General features: G+C 46.2%; 1 protein-coding gene across 1 annotated transcript; it reads right to left on the bottom strand.

The window, feature by feature from the left end:
- Window positions 1–2,599: 2,599 nt before the first annotated feature.
- On the bottom strand, window positions 2,600–16,422 carry irs2b (insulin receptor substrate 2b). The gene is made up of 2 exons (XM_086220510.1): window positions 12,864–16,422; window positions 2,600–5,098 (listed from the first exon to the last, which is right to left on the bottom strand). The coding sequence occupies exons 1-2, from the start codon at window positions 16,204–16,206 to the stop codon at window positions 5,094–5,096; spliced, it is 3,348 nt and encodes a 1,115-aa protein (XP_086076636.1). The 5' UTR covers window positions 16,207–16,422; the 3' UTR covers window positions 2,600–5,093.
- Between the last annotated feature and the right edge of the window lie 6 nt (window positions 16,423–16,428).

Consider the following 16,428-nt stretch of genomic DNA (forward strand, 5'->3'; position numbering starts at 1 on the left):
AAATATGCACACACTCCTCAGACTCTGTCTTTGTGTTTCTATCCATCTTTACCTCAAACTTTCCTGTTCCCATTGTGTTTTGGTTGCTTGTGAATGTGCTTATTTACCCCCGTCGAGTCTGTTGTGGCTGTCTCTCTCTATCATCAGAGACAGGAAGGGGTGTGTGTGTTTGTGTGTGTGTGTGTGGGGGGGGGGAAGTGGGGTCAGGTGGGTTTTTCTTCACCTGGTGGAAGGTAAAGAGAGGCAGCAGTGTGTGTGTGTGTGTGTGTGTGTGTGTGTGTGTGTGTGTGTGTGTGTGTGTGTGTGCGTGCGTGTGTATTTGTGTCAGTAGAGATTACAGTCAAAGGAGGGAGTGTGAGAAACAGGAGATGCACAAGAAGCGTGAGAACACTACCTGGAAAACAGCTGGGAATGTCGGTTAAACAAACATATGCGTATACTTAAACACACACAAACACACACACACTCACAGAGACACACACTGTCATTCATGTAAGTTGGACACAGGCACTCCCCTTGTACATATTCTTACAAATACTTGAACTAGGATATGGATTTTTAACCAAATTGGGTCTGCAGAAGACCCTTTTCTTTCTTTCTGATATTAAGATATAATATAAGTTATTTGAATCCAGACTTTGTTCACTTAGTGCGTTAACATTTTAGTTCTGTACACACTCTTTAACATGGTTTACTAGAATGTACATGTGTGTTTTCCTTTGTATGTAACAGCAGAGGGGAAGAAACAACTTCTGCCTTCTCAGATTTCACTCGAAAGAGGAAGTAAAGTCCTTGTTTACAGCACTTTTGCCGGCTGATTATGCAACGCGGAAGATTGCACAAGTGACAGTGAGAGTGACAGAGTGAGTTACACTGAAGAATAGGAGGAGTACAAATAGGTAGCGCTATTTGAATAGTTGCCCGCAGTAAGAAACGGATCTGTTATGAACACAAGTGTAAAATGGGTGTGCCTCGAGGTATTTGTTCTTTCGCTCGAGTGAACTTATGTACACAGTCACATATGAAGACTTTTCTGAATAACGAAGGGTTGGCCATCTTCTATAAGAAACATCTGCAGGCCGATTTCACCAGGCTTGACCTATTTATTCAAGAATTTGGCTCCTGATCATAGCAGGGGTATTGTCCACCACCTGTGTGGATGTCAGCCAGCGAACCAAATTTTCTCATGGAGGATGATCTTCAAAAGGCAACACATCAATTCATCCATAGAGGTAGATATGAAATCAGTTGGGGCAATGGCTATGAGCTTTGAACACACACACACACACACACACACACACACACACACACACGCGCGCGCACACACACACACACACATACACGCATAGCCACTTATGTAGTCACGGTGTCCCAGACGGCGCTCCGGATGCATGCCATTTCCTGTGGAGCTACTGCAGGTCGCTGTCCATAAGGCTGATGACTCCCTGGGGCAACTAGCTACTTTGTGCTGCTTAAATGGACCCATCTACTGTTGCACAACCACCCCCCCACTACCACCACCACCAGATACACACACAGATATTTTCCATCACATGCACACATACGCACACAAGGTGACACATAGATGACATTAATTTGTAGGCTAGTTCACTTCAGGAGCCTTTGGTCTTCACTCAGGGATATTTTTGACACTCTTTTATTTGGGGGGGGGGGGTAGTAAAGCTGGCGGCTCACCCACTCCCTTTACAATTTAATGAGATAAATTAGTCTTTAATTAAACTTTGAGAGCAATTCACACAAGAGGCAGAACATTGATGGATGAGATTTACGAAGAATGTCATGCTTTGCGCTGTTTTCTCATTAGCCTCCATAGCATCGGTGCTGCTGGTCTAATAAGAGGAGAGCGATCCACCCCGGGCTCGTCCTGTCAGTCTCTGCACACTCATGCCTCTTCAAGGCTTCTCGTTTACCCGTTTGAGACCCAAAAAAAAGGAAAAATCTCATTAAAAACAAGCTTCTTAATCTTACTGAGATGCTGCTGGTTATCTGATTGTCTTATATTGAATGTAATGACTTTTTTTTTTTTTTTTTACTTGAAAGGTGTGTTTTGAAACACATACAATTACCCTGTACCCCCTCAAAAAAACAACAACCTTCACTCCACTACACAATTAGACCTATTTCTCAGCATGAATTACCATTTTAATTGGCGAGGCTGTGAGAATGAATAATCTGACAGCATATGGCTAAGTGTGCGAGATCATCTATCACAGTGTTATTTATTCCCTCCAGGTCCAGGGGCTGTTTCAACATGCTGGTCTAATTACTATTGCTGGGGGGGGGGGGGGGGGGGGGCCTGGAAGGCAAGCTCCAAAAAAACAACAACAACAAAAAAAAACAATAACAGTGCCGATGCTGGAGGCAACGCTAGGTTTGGCCAACGCCTCATTCTTGAGACACACTTTCTCAATAATTCTTCAGAGAGAAAACAAGAGTGAGAGAGATTCCAGACGCGTCCTCTTTCCTTTCTTCTGTCCTAACGAGGGCACGGGTTTTTTTTCTTAATGAAAGCAGGAGCAAAAATGAATTGAAACATCTGCTGGGGCGAGTGTCTGTTCAAAGCAGAGATGAAAAGCTTGTTTGTGATGTGACGGCCAAGCGAGTGGGAGGGAAAACAAGAGGCTTTTCTTAAATAAGCTCCTTATTTATTTCATGTGTCTATAAAGAATCAATACAATCTAAAGCAATGAAGTTTAAATTATCATCTCTTAGTAGCGTCACAATAAGTAAGATGTGAAATATTTACAATGAAAAAGACACAGCAAGGTAAGCCAGTGGCGGCGGTGTGGGTGATGGGGTGGGGGGGTGGAGTTCAATAGTTACCTTAGATGCTGAATAAAAACATTATCCAAATGCAAAACACTGCTCAAACACCAATAGGCTCGATTAGCAAAAAAACAAAAAAAAAGTCAAATTTGAAGAAAAATTTTACAAAGAGAACAAAAAAAATTGGATTTTCAGTTTTAACAAACATTATCAACAATATTTATACATTTGGTTTGTCTTTGTAAACTAATTTTCAAAAGTGTAATTGCATATATGCCATTTTGTGTTGTACCTAAGAATTAATTACGTCAAGTATTAATAATTTCTTGTAAAAATCCTTTTTTTTTTTTTTTTTAAATTCAGAATTACAGCATTAGAAAACGTCCTCATTGTGGGCATCACCAGACTATCCCGACAGCTTAAAAAAAGAAAAATCAAAGCAGAACCGAAATGGTTAGCATATAACTTAATTAGTGCTTTTGTTGTATTACTCAAACACGTACTATGTACAATAAAAACAACATAAGTTATTTAACTTAACATGGTTTGCGGGACTCATCGCAGTATTTACAGTATAGAAGCAAAGTACCAGTCAATTCAGATAAATAAAGATACTTCCCCAGGTTTTTGTTGTTTTTTTTTGTATCTGTTTCCACTCAGTACCTCTGCATGTTTCACTCTTTTGTGTGTATGTGTGTGTATGTGTGTGTGCGTTCCCACTCTTGGAACACAGCATGTACTACATTCAATGTGCCTTGTGTTACAATCTAGAACAGTTTGTAAGTGCAAGACCATGCATTAGCTCCGGTGTCTGGCTCTCCCTCGGCTCAACATTGCAGCGGAGGATTCAAGCTATCGAGCGGCTCAATCAGACGGCCACATCGCTCAGAGTCTGTCAGAGCTCCGCAATGAGGCATCAGGTGAGGAAATTTAAAATAAAATAAAAAAAAAAAATCTAAAATGTATGTTTCTGGGCTGTCCAGTTATAAATAACATTCACGTTCCCATCTCTGGTCCTGACAGGTCATAACTTCCTGTCAGATGTTGTGGGTGGGTGGTGCAGGTGGATGGTCCAAATCTTAAAGTGTGTTGAGAAGGTGCTGAGACTTTGGCTCAGGCAGGCCACAGATCAGGCGGTCAGGTCGAGAGAGAGAGAGGGGGGGGGGGGAGAGACAGAGAGAGAGAGAGAGAGAGAGAAGGAGAGAGAGAGAGAAGGAGAGAGAGAGAGAGAGAGAGAGAGAGAGACCCTGCTGCAGTGTTTACATGTCTGCATTCCTCTGAGTGTTCTCCTAGTGTGTATGAATCCTCCATCTCAGACATAACAATAAATATATTACTCTGGATCTTTTAATACATTATCTTGTCATAAATGTAACATGAACTTAATCTCCGAGAGGCTTCAGCTCTGATAAACATTCTTAGTTCAGTTTAAATTCTATCCTGTTTGTAGGTCCAAACTAAAAACTCCATCAGACGGCGACTGATGGCACGAGTAAGGCTTTGGATTGGTGATTTTTTTTTTCTTTTAAAAAAAAACATTCACCTCTGAAAATAAATATTTTATATATATGTGAATTGGTACCAACCTGGTTTTTTTGTTGAGGTAGGGTTTTTTTTTTTAAGCAAACTTTTGATTTTTAAATAATTTCATAAATGCCACCTCTTTTTTTTTTGCAGTTAATCTGTATACAAATTCACACACACTTTTTAACCAAATGCATACAAACATGATAAATAAATAAATATGTATTCCGTATGCACGAAAGATTTTTTTTTTCTCTTAGTTTTTTGCACATATGTGATCTCCAGGTTTGGTTTACATGTTTTCAGGTGAAAGTGTCTGGCAACAATTGGCATAAACAAAACCAAAAAAAAAAAAAAAAAAGTGTAAGAATGGTGACAACAAGAATAATTAAAATGATAGAATCATTCTGCAGGCCTACATACAGATATAAATAGTTACAGATCTATAATAGTTTTTAAGATTTTAAGTCCTCTAGAACAGGAGCAGCGATGGCGCCTGAATGTTTTGGTGCCGAGAAAAGTAAAGGAGAGTATTTGGGGTAAGGGTCAAGTGTCCGTGTTGCTATGGTGACAGGCCGTCCCTGCGACCCTCAAAGACGACGAAGGGGTCAAAGGACATCGGCTGCAGTGCATGGTCCAGCTGTTGCCGTGGCGACCTTGCCACCAGGCTGCAGCCCAATCCTACGTTCACAGGAGGAGGACGAGAAGAAGAGGGGTGTGTGTGTGTGTGTGTGTGTGTGTGTGTGTGTCTGTGTGTGTTGGGGGGGGTCGTCCATCAGACTTCATTCTGAAAGAAGGAAAACACAGAAGTGAATTTATGGACATCAACTGAAATTTCTGTTGAATCTAACTCAAATATATCAGACAACCTTTAAACCTCCAGGGATTTAGTTTAAGTGTGTGTACATACAGTGAATGTGATTTATGACGGAGGACGGAGCAACAGAGGGAGCGGGGGAGGTCAAACGGATACCCCCACTTTGTTACCAAGTAAGGAATAAGTGCTCTTCAAGGGGTCTGCCTTTGTGTGTGTGTGTGTGTGTGTGTGTGTGTGTGTGTGTGTGTGTGTGTGTGTGTGTGTGTGTACTCCTCAGTTGGTGCACACTGAAGTGGTAGGTACCTTCACAGCAGCGCAAAAATACAGAGTGGCATTTAGCAACGTGCAGCTGACACGGGGCAGTCTCTGATAATGGCAAGACTTCGCCACAACACCCCCCAACCCACACCCACACATACCCACTGAAGTCAGATAAACAAAAATGCCAATTCCACTCCCCCACACACACCACAGCAGTGTCTTCTCATTCACTACCAACCCACAGAGTGTGGCTTCCCTCCCAGTGGAATGCTGCGCTGACCTTTGCCCCTGTGTACTTGTTTGTGAGCTTTCATTTGCATGCAGCGATCAAACAGAAGCGGAAGTCTTGGCTGACACACACAAACACGCAGCACGGCTGCATTTCTCCCCCCCCCCCAAACCACAAACAAGAGCAGTTTTCACAAAGCTGGATGTGACTCTGAAACAAACCACTCATTCAGTTCTCACAGTTACAGCTCAACTACTGAAGCCACACACACACACACACACACACGTTTGTTCTGCCTTTGCACATACAGCAACGGAAAGATAGGATAATATCAGATAAACATCTGCGTACAAATTTATTTGACTGAAACATGCTCCAAGTTGTCTGAGATACAAAACTGTGGAACCAGAATTTGGGTTTCGTGCTGCTGGACTCTGATCTCTGTGCTCGTGTTTCCATCAATGATGTATGTGGAAGTATCTCATTAGAAAAGGTTGATGGAAAATGGAAATTTGTAGAAACTCCACCGACTTCACAAACGCTTAGAGTATCTCATTAAATGGGAACAGAAACTAATACAGTAAATCTTTTAAGTGTTGCTGGCATTTTCCCAGATATTAGAAACTTTACATTTGTCTCTGAACATCATGCAACATGTCCGACACTCGCTAAATTACAACTTGCCATGTGTAACCCTGCCAATATGGCCACCATCTGATGAGAATAAGCTTTACCAAGCCCATTTCATTGGAGTTTTTTGTGACCTCACCAAAGCTCACTTAAAATTCACTTGACAATTGAATAGAAACAAACCCATTGTTGGGGGGTTCAGAGAGGGGGGGGGGGGGGGAGAAACAGAGGCTTGGGAAGTGGTGGAAAAACCACAGTAACAGAGTCAACCTGACTGAGAGGAACGGGAATGCAGTGAGGTCATGGGACCGACGGCCCATAACAATCTGGGTAAGTGTGTGTGTGCGTGTGTGCGTGTGTGTGTGTGTGTGTGTGTGTGTGTGTGTGTGTGTCAGGGCTGGTCCAGACAGTAGCCTGTAGAGTCAAACACTTGGGTGAGAATGACTGAGATCTGCCGGGAAGATGAATCACCGGCAGCTCAGATTAATAAACAGGTGGAGACGTTACACACACTTGAGATGATTGTCATTGTGTCTCTACTAAGGGGGGGCTTCAGGCTCACCGCACACACATGCACACCCACACACAGCTATTCAAACACATGCTGATTGGAGAGAAGTGTGGGTGGGCGGAGAGACAGAGAGAGAGCGAGAGAGGGGGGGGGGGTTGCTATTGAAAGAAGGGGACAGGGGTCCATCAAGGAATGAACCCAATGGCTTCTACTACCCCTCCTCTCTATGGAGCACATAAACACACCCCTTAACCCCGCCTAACAACCTACGTCTGTACCCCCAATCCCACACACACACACGCACACACACACACAAGCTCTGTTCATTATTTATTTAGTTCTTACAGGCTAAATTTAGCCTTGCTCCGTTCAGGGCTACTAGGATATACATACACATGTATTAGCAGCCTCTTCGCCAGCGCTTCAGTAGCAGAGTAAACATTTCTGCCGGCGCTTCGGCGACTCCTTTGACCATAGCTCTGAACAACAGAAGATAACCAGTTGTGTTTTTTTTTTTATTGTTATTATTATTATTATCAGATGCTGCTGAACTGAGCCACTGCAAACAACACAAGCGATATCAGGGTGCAGGTTTTTTTCCTCCTCCTCCTCCGACAGACAGACAGGCAGAGATCAGCAGGCTGGGATATGTTGTGTTTACATTCCTGCCCTGTTAACTCCTCCCTGATCTACAGCAGCACTTGGCTACACAAACACTGACTGACTCTTCACCTCTGACCTCACACACCCCTGTCTGTCCAGCAAAACAACAACAACAACAGCAACGAAAACTTACTTTTGACACAATAATTCCTGCTGAGTCATTATTACACATGACCCAGATAACACACAAACACAATGGAGTTTTAGCTTCCAGTAACACCTGAGAGACCGTTCAGTGGAGGACATCAAGGAAAGAATAGTTTCATGTTCCATGTAGAAGGGTGTCGGGGTCTGATGAGGGGGTTGTTGTCACCTGTCGGAGGTGGTCCATAGAGATGAAAAATCACAACATTCCAATGTATTTTCCTCTATGACAATGTAAATGGCGACACTGAAATAGTCGAACAAAACACTCTCACAAGCCACATCAGTATGCAGGCTTGACGTCAAGAAAAAAATTAATAAGATTCACTGTAAATCCCCCCCCCCCCAAAAAAAATAGTTGACCAGTATTTGCAGGATTAGGATCAGTAGTCGTAGTGACATAGTTTACAATCACATCAGGTGCAGAGGAATATCCCAACAGCACAGAGGGTAAATGCAGAAGGAAGGTTGGGATTTTTGGCTTGAAAATGACTTTGCTTTAAATAATTAACTAGTAATTAAAAACAGTTGCTGATTCGATGTCAGCAGTTTGATTCATCGTTAACTGTTTTGGCTCCGAAAGCATCATCAATAACCTGCCAGAAGCTTTTTAAAATTTCATCTGCGCGGCGCGGCGACTATATCTTACACGGAAATGTAAAATGAGCTAAAAATTTGTTTGTTTTTGATCGTCTTTTCAGAAAAATTAAGGGCTCAATTGATCACATAATATTATCATGATATACATAAATTGGTCTGACGTCATCCTTGATCATCTCTATCAGTAAATTGTGACACCCTTGAAATCAAAATGTACCAACAGATAAGAGCACTCTCTCCTTCATATCCACAACTAATCCCAAATTTCAGGGTTCAACAGTTTAGAAGTGGAAAACTAATACCAACACGACAGTAGCTGATTATGCTTACCTCCTCTGTGTGTGTGTGTGTGTGTGTGTGTGTGTGTGTGTGTGTGTGTGTGTGTGTGTGTGTGTGTACGGACATGCGCTCACACACTAGCCCTATCTCGTCTTCTACCTCTAGACAAAACAAGCTGCTCAACAATGTCTAATCCTGAAGTGAACGTAATCCCTTCTTACCTCCAAGCTAAATTGAGGATAGGTTGACTTTGTTTTTATCTAGCGCTGGAACATCCCGCCCTACTGTACTCACAAGAGTTATGTATCACTCTGTCAGGAGCGCTGAGGGAGGGGTGCGCAGGACACAGGTGATGACAAGAGACACAATGTTCCTTCCACTATTGTGTGTCATCACAGTCAAATAGAGCTGATGTTAGAAAAGTTCCCTGGAAGAAATCTCTGTGTATTTTTGATGAGTCAAATACATCAAAAGTGAGGTCTGAATTGAAAATGTTCATTCTCAAATTTCGGACACACAGATCAGCCAGTGAACGCGTCATTTCCCATCATCCTCTTCAAACCAGCAAGCCGGTAGTCGTCTGTGGGATAACACAAGAGGGCTTGTCGGGAGTCTTGTTGGTGGCTCTAATCATATATGATTAGCTAATTGTTTAATGCATTGTTAGACAATCATCTACGGCCTCTGGTGTGCAAAGCCAATCAGGGACAGTCGGCCGTGGTCAGGTAACAACAGACAACATACACACCAATGCCAGAGAGAGTATGTGTGTGTGTGTGTGTTAGTGTGTGTGTCTGGGGGGTGTTACATCACATGATTTCTCAAAAACAGAACCTGGGGAGAAGATGAGGAGGAGAAATAGACGGGTGGCTTCAGGAGAGGGAGGGTTTTTCTTCCTTTTTTTGGTGTTCTTGAAACTGCTTAGCCACACCTCCATCCCCCCACCCCACGCACACACACACCCACTGACTACCCCCACCCCTTCTCGCTGTTGTTGTCATGGCAGATGGTGGCCAGTCATTAGCGTATTGTCACTCTCCTCTGAAGGGGCCAGATAACCAGTGAGTACTGCTTGGTGGGGCAGGTGCAAAAAAAAAATAAAAAAAAAAAAAATGCCCCCCCCCAACCACACACACACACACACACACACACACACACACACACACACACACACACACACACACACACACACACACACACACCCCGCTCCCAGATTCTCCACCATCTGCTTGCTGATGGTCTGTGAGCACAAAGACATGGAACACAGAAAGTGGAATATTGTGCGTTTGTCTTTTTTGTTGTTGTTGCATGGAACATAAAAGACACGGAGAGTGTGAGTCAGTCGTGTCCCCTTAAACGCACCCACTGCTGTTCCGCCTGAGAACCGGGAGATAAAGGAGGGAACCACGATGAAAGGAGGGATGAATGTCGTAGTAGAAAACACACACACCTCTCTGTTTCTGATCCAACCACAGAGAAAAACAGTACATGTGTGTGTTTCTGGGATTGCCCTGACGGTGGTATCTGCTGCCCTCTCTGTTAGGCATGGCACTAGTTCAAAGGTCAAAAGACTTGACATTAGCAGGGTCAGGAGGCGGGGCGTGGATGCTAAACAACCCCCCCCACCCCAGCCAGAACCCAAACAACTAGCCTCTTGACTACCTTCCCCATTAAAACGTCTTCCCCAGCTTCGACACTCCATATATAGACACAATGTGCTTACATATTCGCATGCAGAATTTTAAAGGCTCACTCTCTCTCTCTCTCTCTCTCTCTCGCTCTCTGTCGCTCATCCTCTGATGCCAAATGAGAACACGTGGTTTTATGTCCTCATCTACCATCTAGCCGAAGAGAACGTCGCCTGCTTTACTCACTGATAACGGTACCACGCAGTAGAGCATGCGACCGTCTAGTAAACATGTCCCTTTTGTCAAACACACAAGTGCAAATATCACCCCCCGATCAGAACTGACCCATTTATCCGCAGATACATTTTTACGCCTCTGTTTTTTTCTGATATCTGATATTTCACTACTGATTCCCGCAAAATTTTGACTGATACGATCAACTTTTTCTCCCACCAAGTAACAGGTATCCCAAAGTCTCTTCAGTTGTGGGACTCACACTAGAGCCGTGTCAAAATGGCTGTCATGGAGGACAGCCGATATTACAGATGCCGGTCGATCCATTTTTTTACAGCTCGGAAAATGAAAAAAACAAACGAAAACAAAACCGTGTGAACATTGTGAATCAGATGAAAATTTTCTTCGTTTTTTTTTTTTAACTTTGGAAAGCCCATAAATCATATATTTACTGCTAAGCGTCCTTCCGTTCACAGAACAGCATATCAGATTATTTTGATTAACTGGAAGCTGACCGACTTTTTTTTTGTCTCTAACCTGTTTTGTTTTTTTTCTAGTCAAGATAAAGGAACATGAAAAACAAATAACTTCCTTCCTGGCTCCTCTACTTCCTCCTTCCCTGCTTTTTTACGTGAAATTAGTTTTTCGAAATGTCTGAAATAGACTGATAAAAAGTTCAAAAGTCTCTTTTGAAGAAGCAAAAAGAAATGGTGGATAATGAACATGACAAACAAAAACGCGAGCGGTCAAAGAATTCTTTAAACGTCACCAACATCGGTCTAGAGTTCCCAACTGCTTCATCTCTCGGCAAAAAGTTAGTAAAAGATGTTGAGTTGACAAAGGAGTCAGTGACCTGTCGCCATGGAGGTTTGGAAAAGATTTGATTGGTTATTGTGATGGACTTTTGTAGTCCAATTTTTGAAAGAAAAAAAAAAGTATCACATGGTGAAAAAGTAGTCAAGTTAATGTGCGCAGGAGAAGGTCATGTTTTCATACAACCAGTGTGAGAAAAAAATGTTTTTTAAGTTGAGTAATGACCCCCCCCCCCCACACCCGTCCAACCCCCCCCCCCCCCCCATCCAGGTTAGAAAAAAAACAAGTGAGCATTCACCTCTCCCAGCAACCTTTGCACACAGCCCGCATTCCAGTCCTGAAACCCAGTACCTGACAATTGATAAACAACTGACTCACTTGTTTTTCTGGGGAACCCGATGACTTGCACCAAGCCCCACAATGGCTGTGTTCACAGCATGAGAGCCAGCAAAGACAGACACCAAGACAAGAAGACACGACTGGCTTGTGAAAGCACAAACAGCAATTAAACTCTTGCATTTCACCATCAGGAACACTGACTCACCGTGATCCCCACGCTCTATTTTCTTTCAAACAACAGCAACTTCTGACATGCCTCTGCTAGGTCATCTATCCCTGTAAATAATCCTCCCCATTTAGAGATGCGTGAACAGTCGCTGATGCAACGTCGCTCAGAATGAGGTGAAAGGTGATATATTGTGAGGGTAGCGGTTCTTTCCCAAGAATCAACAACATATTCGTTTTTTTATTTTTGCATGATTATTCACTAACGTTCTGAACCTCGTGTTATAAAACAACTGTATTTCTGTCCACTCCATTCGCTGGTCATGCGTCACCGTCTCAGATGTGACGTTACTGAGAGACTGACGTGGTAAACTGCATCACTGAGGGGCAGAGCACAGCAGACCGTCCTCAAACAAACAACAGCTTTCAGCCGGACGGAGGTGTAAAAAAAATAAATAAGTCAAAGTCAAGTTAGTAACGATAGAAGCTTTTCAGAGCCGACAGAAGCAGAAGCAGAGGGGCACGGCGAGCATCCTCTGGAGAGCTCGGGTGGACTTGAGCCGTCACGCACTATGATTTCCTTTGATTTTCCAGCTTTGTCTGTTCCAACGCCTTCTTGCGAGCTGAACACAGACCAAGAATCGCACCGCCGTGAGATTTCTCAGTGTGTGATGGGTGTGACGAGTATGTGACTAATCCCATTTAAACATCCCAGCCTACACCTTCCAGCGACGTTTACAGCAACTTCACTCCCACCGACTCCTGCAGCCTCTTTACAGACTGAAAACGGCAACGTAACGCAAAAGTGGAAGTGCTCAGTCACGATTGAGGCTTCACCTTGAAGAATGTTCGTTTGACAGAAATACACACGACTCTAAATTTACCGTAGGCGTGCATGTGAGTGTGGATATTTACGCGCGCGCGCACACGTGCAGACACACACACACACACACACACACACACCAGCACACACGCTAGGGTGGAGGTCAGTGAGCTGAATCCACTCTGTTACACACACAAGCTGCTGTTTTGGGGTTGTTGTTGTTGTTGTTTTTTTTTTAAAGCATGAAATGCAATTTTTCCTCAATTTTGGAATGAAAATGAGCTCAGCGCTGCCTAGCAACGAGCTGTAGATTTCACTGGAATACACAGTTGTCCAGAGGCACATCCTACTCAAGCCACTCCCTGCATGAATGAAAAGCTATTGAATGAACGTGTGCAGCATGTATGAAAACTCACCTTTCACAGCAGCAGCAGTCTCCTTGAATCCCAGGCTGGCGTACGGGCTCGTGTTGAAACCGTTCATGCCGCCTTTGCAACCGCAGGCTGTCTTGAATCTCAGGAGTCCATCACAGCCCCCTAACCTGCAGCCTCCCAGGTTACCCTCCATCAAGTTTAAGGCAATGTAATTAAGTCCATTCTGATAACCGGCTGATGTCTCCCTGCACATGGGGCTGCTGCCGCTGCCGTAGTCCTCGTCATGTCCTTCGGAGCTCCGTACAGTGCGGGACACGTTCTCCACGGAGGCAGAACTGTGTCGTTTGGTGTCGTGGGCGAAGGACGGGCAGACGGGTGTGACAGTGGTGGTGGAGGAGAAGGTCTCAGAACTGTGCCGCCGGCGTCCCTGAGGGTCAGCACGGATTACTTTAGCCCCCCTGTGTGGGTCCAAGAGGGTAACAGACAATGAAGGACCCCCTAAGAGGAAGGAGTCCACGGGCACAGGTGGGACCCCATCTGCGATGCTGCCCTCAAGACTGAGTCTCTGGACACAGGCAGTGGGGCTGGTGGGGAGGGGGGCAGTGTCAGGGGTGCAGAGAGCGTGTATCGGGGCAGGGGGAGGGAAAGTCATCTCGGTGTAGTCATCCTTGACCGGAGCTGGCGGACACACCAGGCTCAGGTGATGTTGGAGGGGGTATTCATCCACCACTACCTCCCTCACCTCTGACCCCCCCTCTGTGCTTTTCACCTCCTCGTCTCCCTGCGTGTGCTGTTCCTCATTCAGCAGCCGAGGACACATCAAGACTTCAGCGGTGTGGTTCAGGCATCCTGCAGGTGGGGAATCTCCGGTTTGGTGTGAGCTGATGTCAACGTTAACATAGTCTGAGAGTGGCGTGGACCCCCTTTCTACACACGATAAACTCACAGAGGACTTTGAGCCCTCTGACGCTGCGGGTGCCCCCGGGTCATGGGCGGCACTACTAAAGTCTATGTTGATATACTCTCCTGGGCTGCGTGGCTCTGAGGGAAGTGGGTGTTCACTCATACACGGAAGGGTTCTGAGGGATTCCAGAGCCAGCCGGGTGGGTCGACACACCCTCCCCCGGTGCACCAGACCCCCATCTACCTGAGGGACTCTGAGAGGAGAGGGAGCAGAAGAAGGGGCACCCGGTGTCCCTGAAGAGCTGCTGACCACAGAGTCTCCTGGAGAGACTGGACAATAGTTGGACTCCTCTTCTATCCGCTGCTTCTGTAAACTCATCACCACATACTGGTCCGTGTCTGTGGACCCATTCCTCTGAAACTGGCCTTTAAGTGAATGTGGTAGAGAGCTGTAAGAGTAAGGCTGTCTGTGATGGGGGTGGGGGTGGAGGTCTCCTGTAGAGGTGAGGATGTAGTCTAGAGGCGTGAGAGAGACTAGGGGGTCAACAGGAGACATGTTCAGGTACTCTCCATTAGCGAGCTTTCCATCAGTGCTCTCTACTGACATCTTGGTACCACACCACATACGCATGTAGCCGCTGTCATCCAGAGAAAGACTACTAGGGGAGTCTGTTTGGGGGGGCAGCCCTACTGAGGAGGAGTGTGAACGGGGATTGATGATCTGCTTCGGTGCAGAAACACACATGGGGCTCATGGGCATGTAGGGGTCATTCTTAGGCCCCGGTGTGTGAGGTGCCACTCCTGGCATCATGGGCATGTAGCCACTGTCACCTTGGAGATGGCTAGGGGCCATCTGGACGTCCCTGTAATCCTCAGGAAAGGTCCCTTTAGGTGAGGCGGTGTGACATCTGCGTGAAGACTGGCTTCCACTCGTGTATGTGGCTCTCATAAGAGTGTACTCATCCAGGGAAGCTGAGGACACTTGTGGAGGTCCCCTCTGCTGGCGGGGTGTAGTGAGGGAGTACGTGCGCTTTCGAGCCTTGTCCAGATCCGGTAACCACCGATAGGCACTCTGATTCTGCTGCTCCATCACCATGTATCCATCAAGTTCGCTGCCATCCCGGGAGGGGGGGGTGTCAGCTTTGAGAGACTCGGGAGTGTTGCTACAGAAGGAGAGAGGTAGCCTGAGATCCCGGGCGTCTGCAGGGCTCAAGCCGTACTCCTCACATGATATAAACCCGGCATCACTCGGGGAGCCCGAGAAGGAGGCACTGCAGCTGGAGGGGCGAGGGGCACTGCTGTCCGGGCAGGAGGACAGGCTCGCTAGACTGGGGGTGGTGATCGGCGGGGAGGGAGACAGAGGCATAGACATGGACTTACTGTGTTGGAGGGAAGAAGATTCAAACGTTCGACAAGGACGTGTTGAAATGGTGTGGGACCTGCTCAGGAGGGTCCTGTGGACACCTGGGCTAAGGGGGCTCCCTGTCACTGACATAGGGCGTGTCATAGTACCATCACCCTCGCTGGCCGTGCGTATTCGACAGGAGGCAATTTTGCTCACGGGTGAGGTTGCAGCCATGCTGTCAGTGCGTGACCGCCGGAGAAGCCCGGTCTGGCTCGGGGGGAGATTGTTCAGGTGCCTCCTCGTAGGCACGGAGATGGGGTTGGTGCCGGATGACTGGCTTTTGCTGCGCGGACGAAACTCCGACAGCTCCTTCATAGCTTTCATAGCCTCCAGGATAGTTTCGTGGATGTTCTGCGCCACCACAGAGTCATCCGCCTGCATCCACAACTCACCGGGTCCCGTGGCTGCCGATCGACCAACCTCAATGAAGAAAAAGCTGTCAGAGTGGCCGCACCTCCGGATGTTCATCAGCTGTAAAATGACGGAGGCAATTTCCGTATTCAGCTTGACGAAGCTGATAGTCCGACTGGAAAGACAGAGCCTGTACACGCCGGTCAAATTCCTGCTCTGTCCCAGGCCCTTAGATTTCAAATTCACTTGCCAAACCTCCTTGTAGACGGCGGTGACCGGCGTTATCACACCGTAGCTAGCCTCATCGAAGCCGACCAGCGAGGACGCGGAGTTGGATGCGGATCCGTCGTAGACTTTCCCCTCTGACATTAAATCCGTCAGCACCAGATACCAGCTCTCTTGCTCCTGCTCGTTTTCCGCCGCCACGGCAAAGTACTCGTCCTTGGTGTAAAGCGCGATGAGATATTTGTGTTTGGCGTCGGCTCTCTTGTTGATATTGAGGCAGCAGTCCAGAGGAATAACTCTCTTCGCCGCTGATTTGTTTCTCCATTTCTTCTCGCTCTCGTAGTACTCCAGGCGCGCAGGGAAACCCTCGCTCTGCTCCTTCAGCACGAAAAAGCGCTTGTGTCCGTGTTTCTGCTTCCTCAGATACCCGATTTTTTTAACGCTGTTGTTGCTTTTACTAGACAATAACGGCTGCTGTCCCGTTGTTGGCGGACTCGCCATTCTCGCGTCCGTTGCTCGTAGACACAATGCGCTCTGCTCCTCCTTGAGTTGCCCAAAGAAACGTTTGAATCCCTTATCTCAAGAGCCGGTTGTGCGTTCGTCTTCTCTCACAGCTGAGCAATAAATAACACATGTCCGCTGGTGTCCGGGCTGGGGAGGGGGAACAACATGTGACGGTCTACACACATTCAGCTTTGGTTAAAAAAAAAAGGGGGAAAGAGG

Source organism: Aulostomus chinensis, chromosome 12 (genome assembly GCF_037954235.1).
Source record: "Aulostomus chinensis isolate RoL2024-O1b breed Wild chromosome 12, RoL_Achi_v1.0, whole genome shotgun sequence".
Taxonomy (NCBI): Eukaryota; Metazoa; Chordata; class Actinopteri; order Syngnathiformes; family Aulostomidae; genus Aulostomus; species Aulostomus chinensis.

What these genes read in the sequence shown, in the direction of transcription:
- irs2b (XM_086220510.1), bottom strand. Translation starts at nt 16,206, where the DNA reads ATGGCGAGTCCGCCAACAACGGGACAGCAGCCGTTATTGTCTAGTAAA.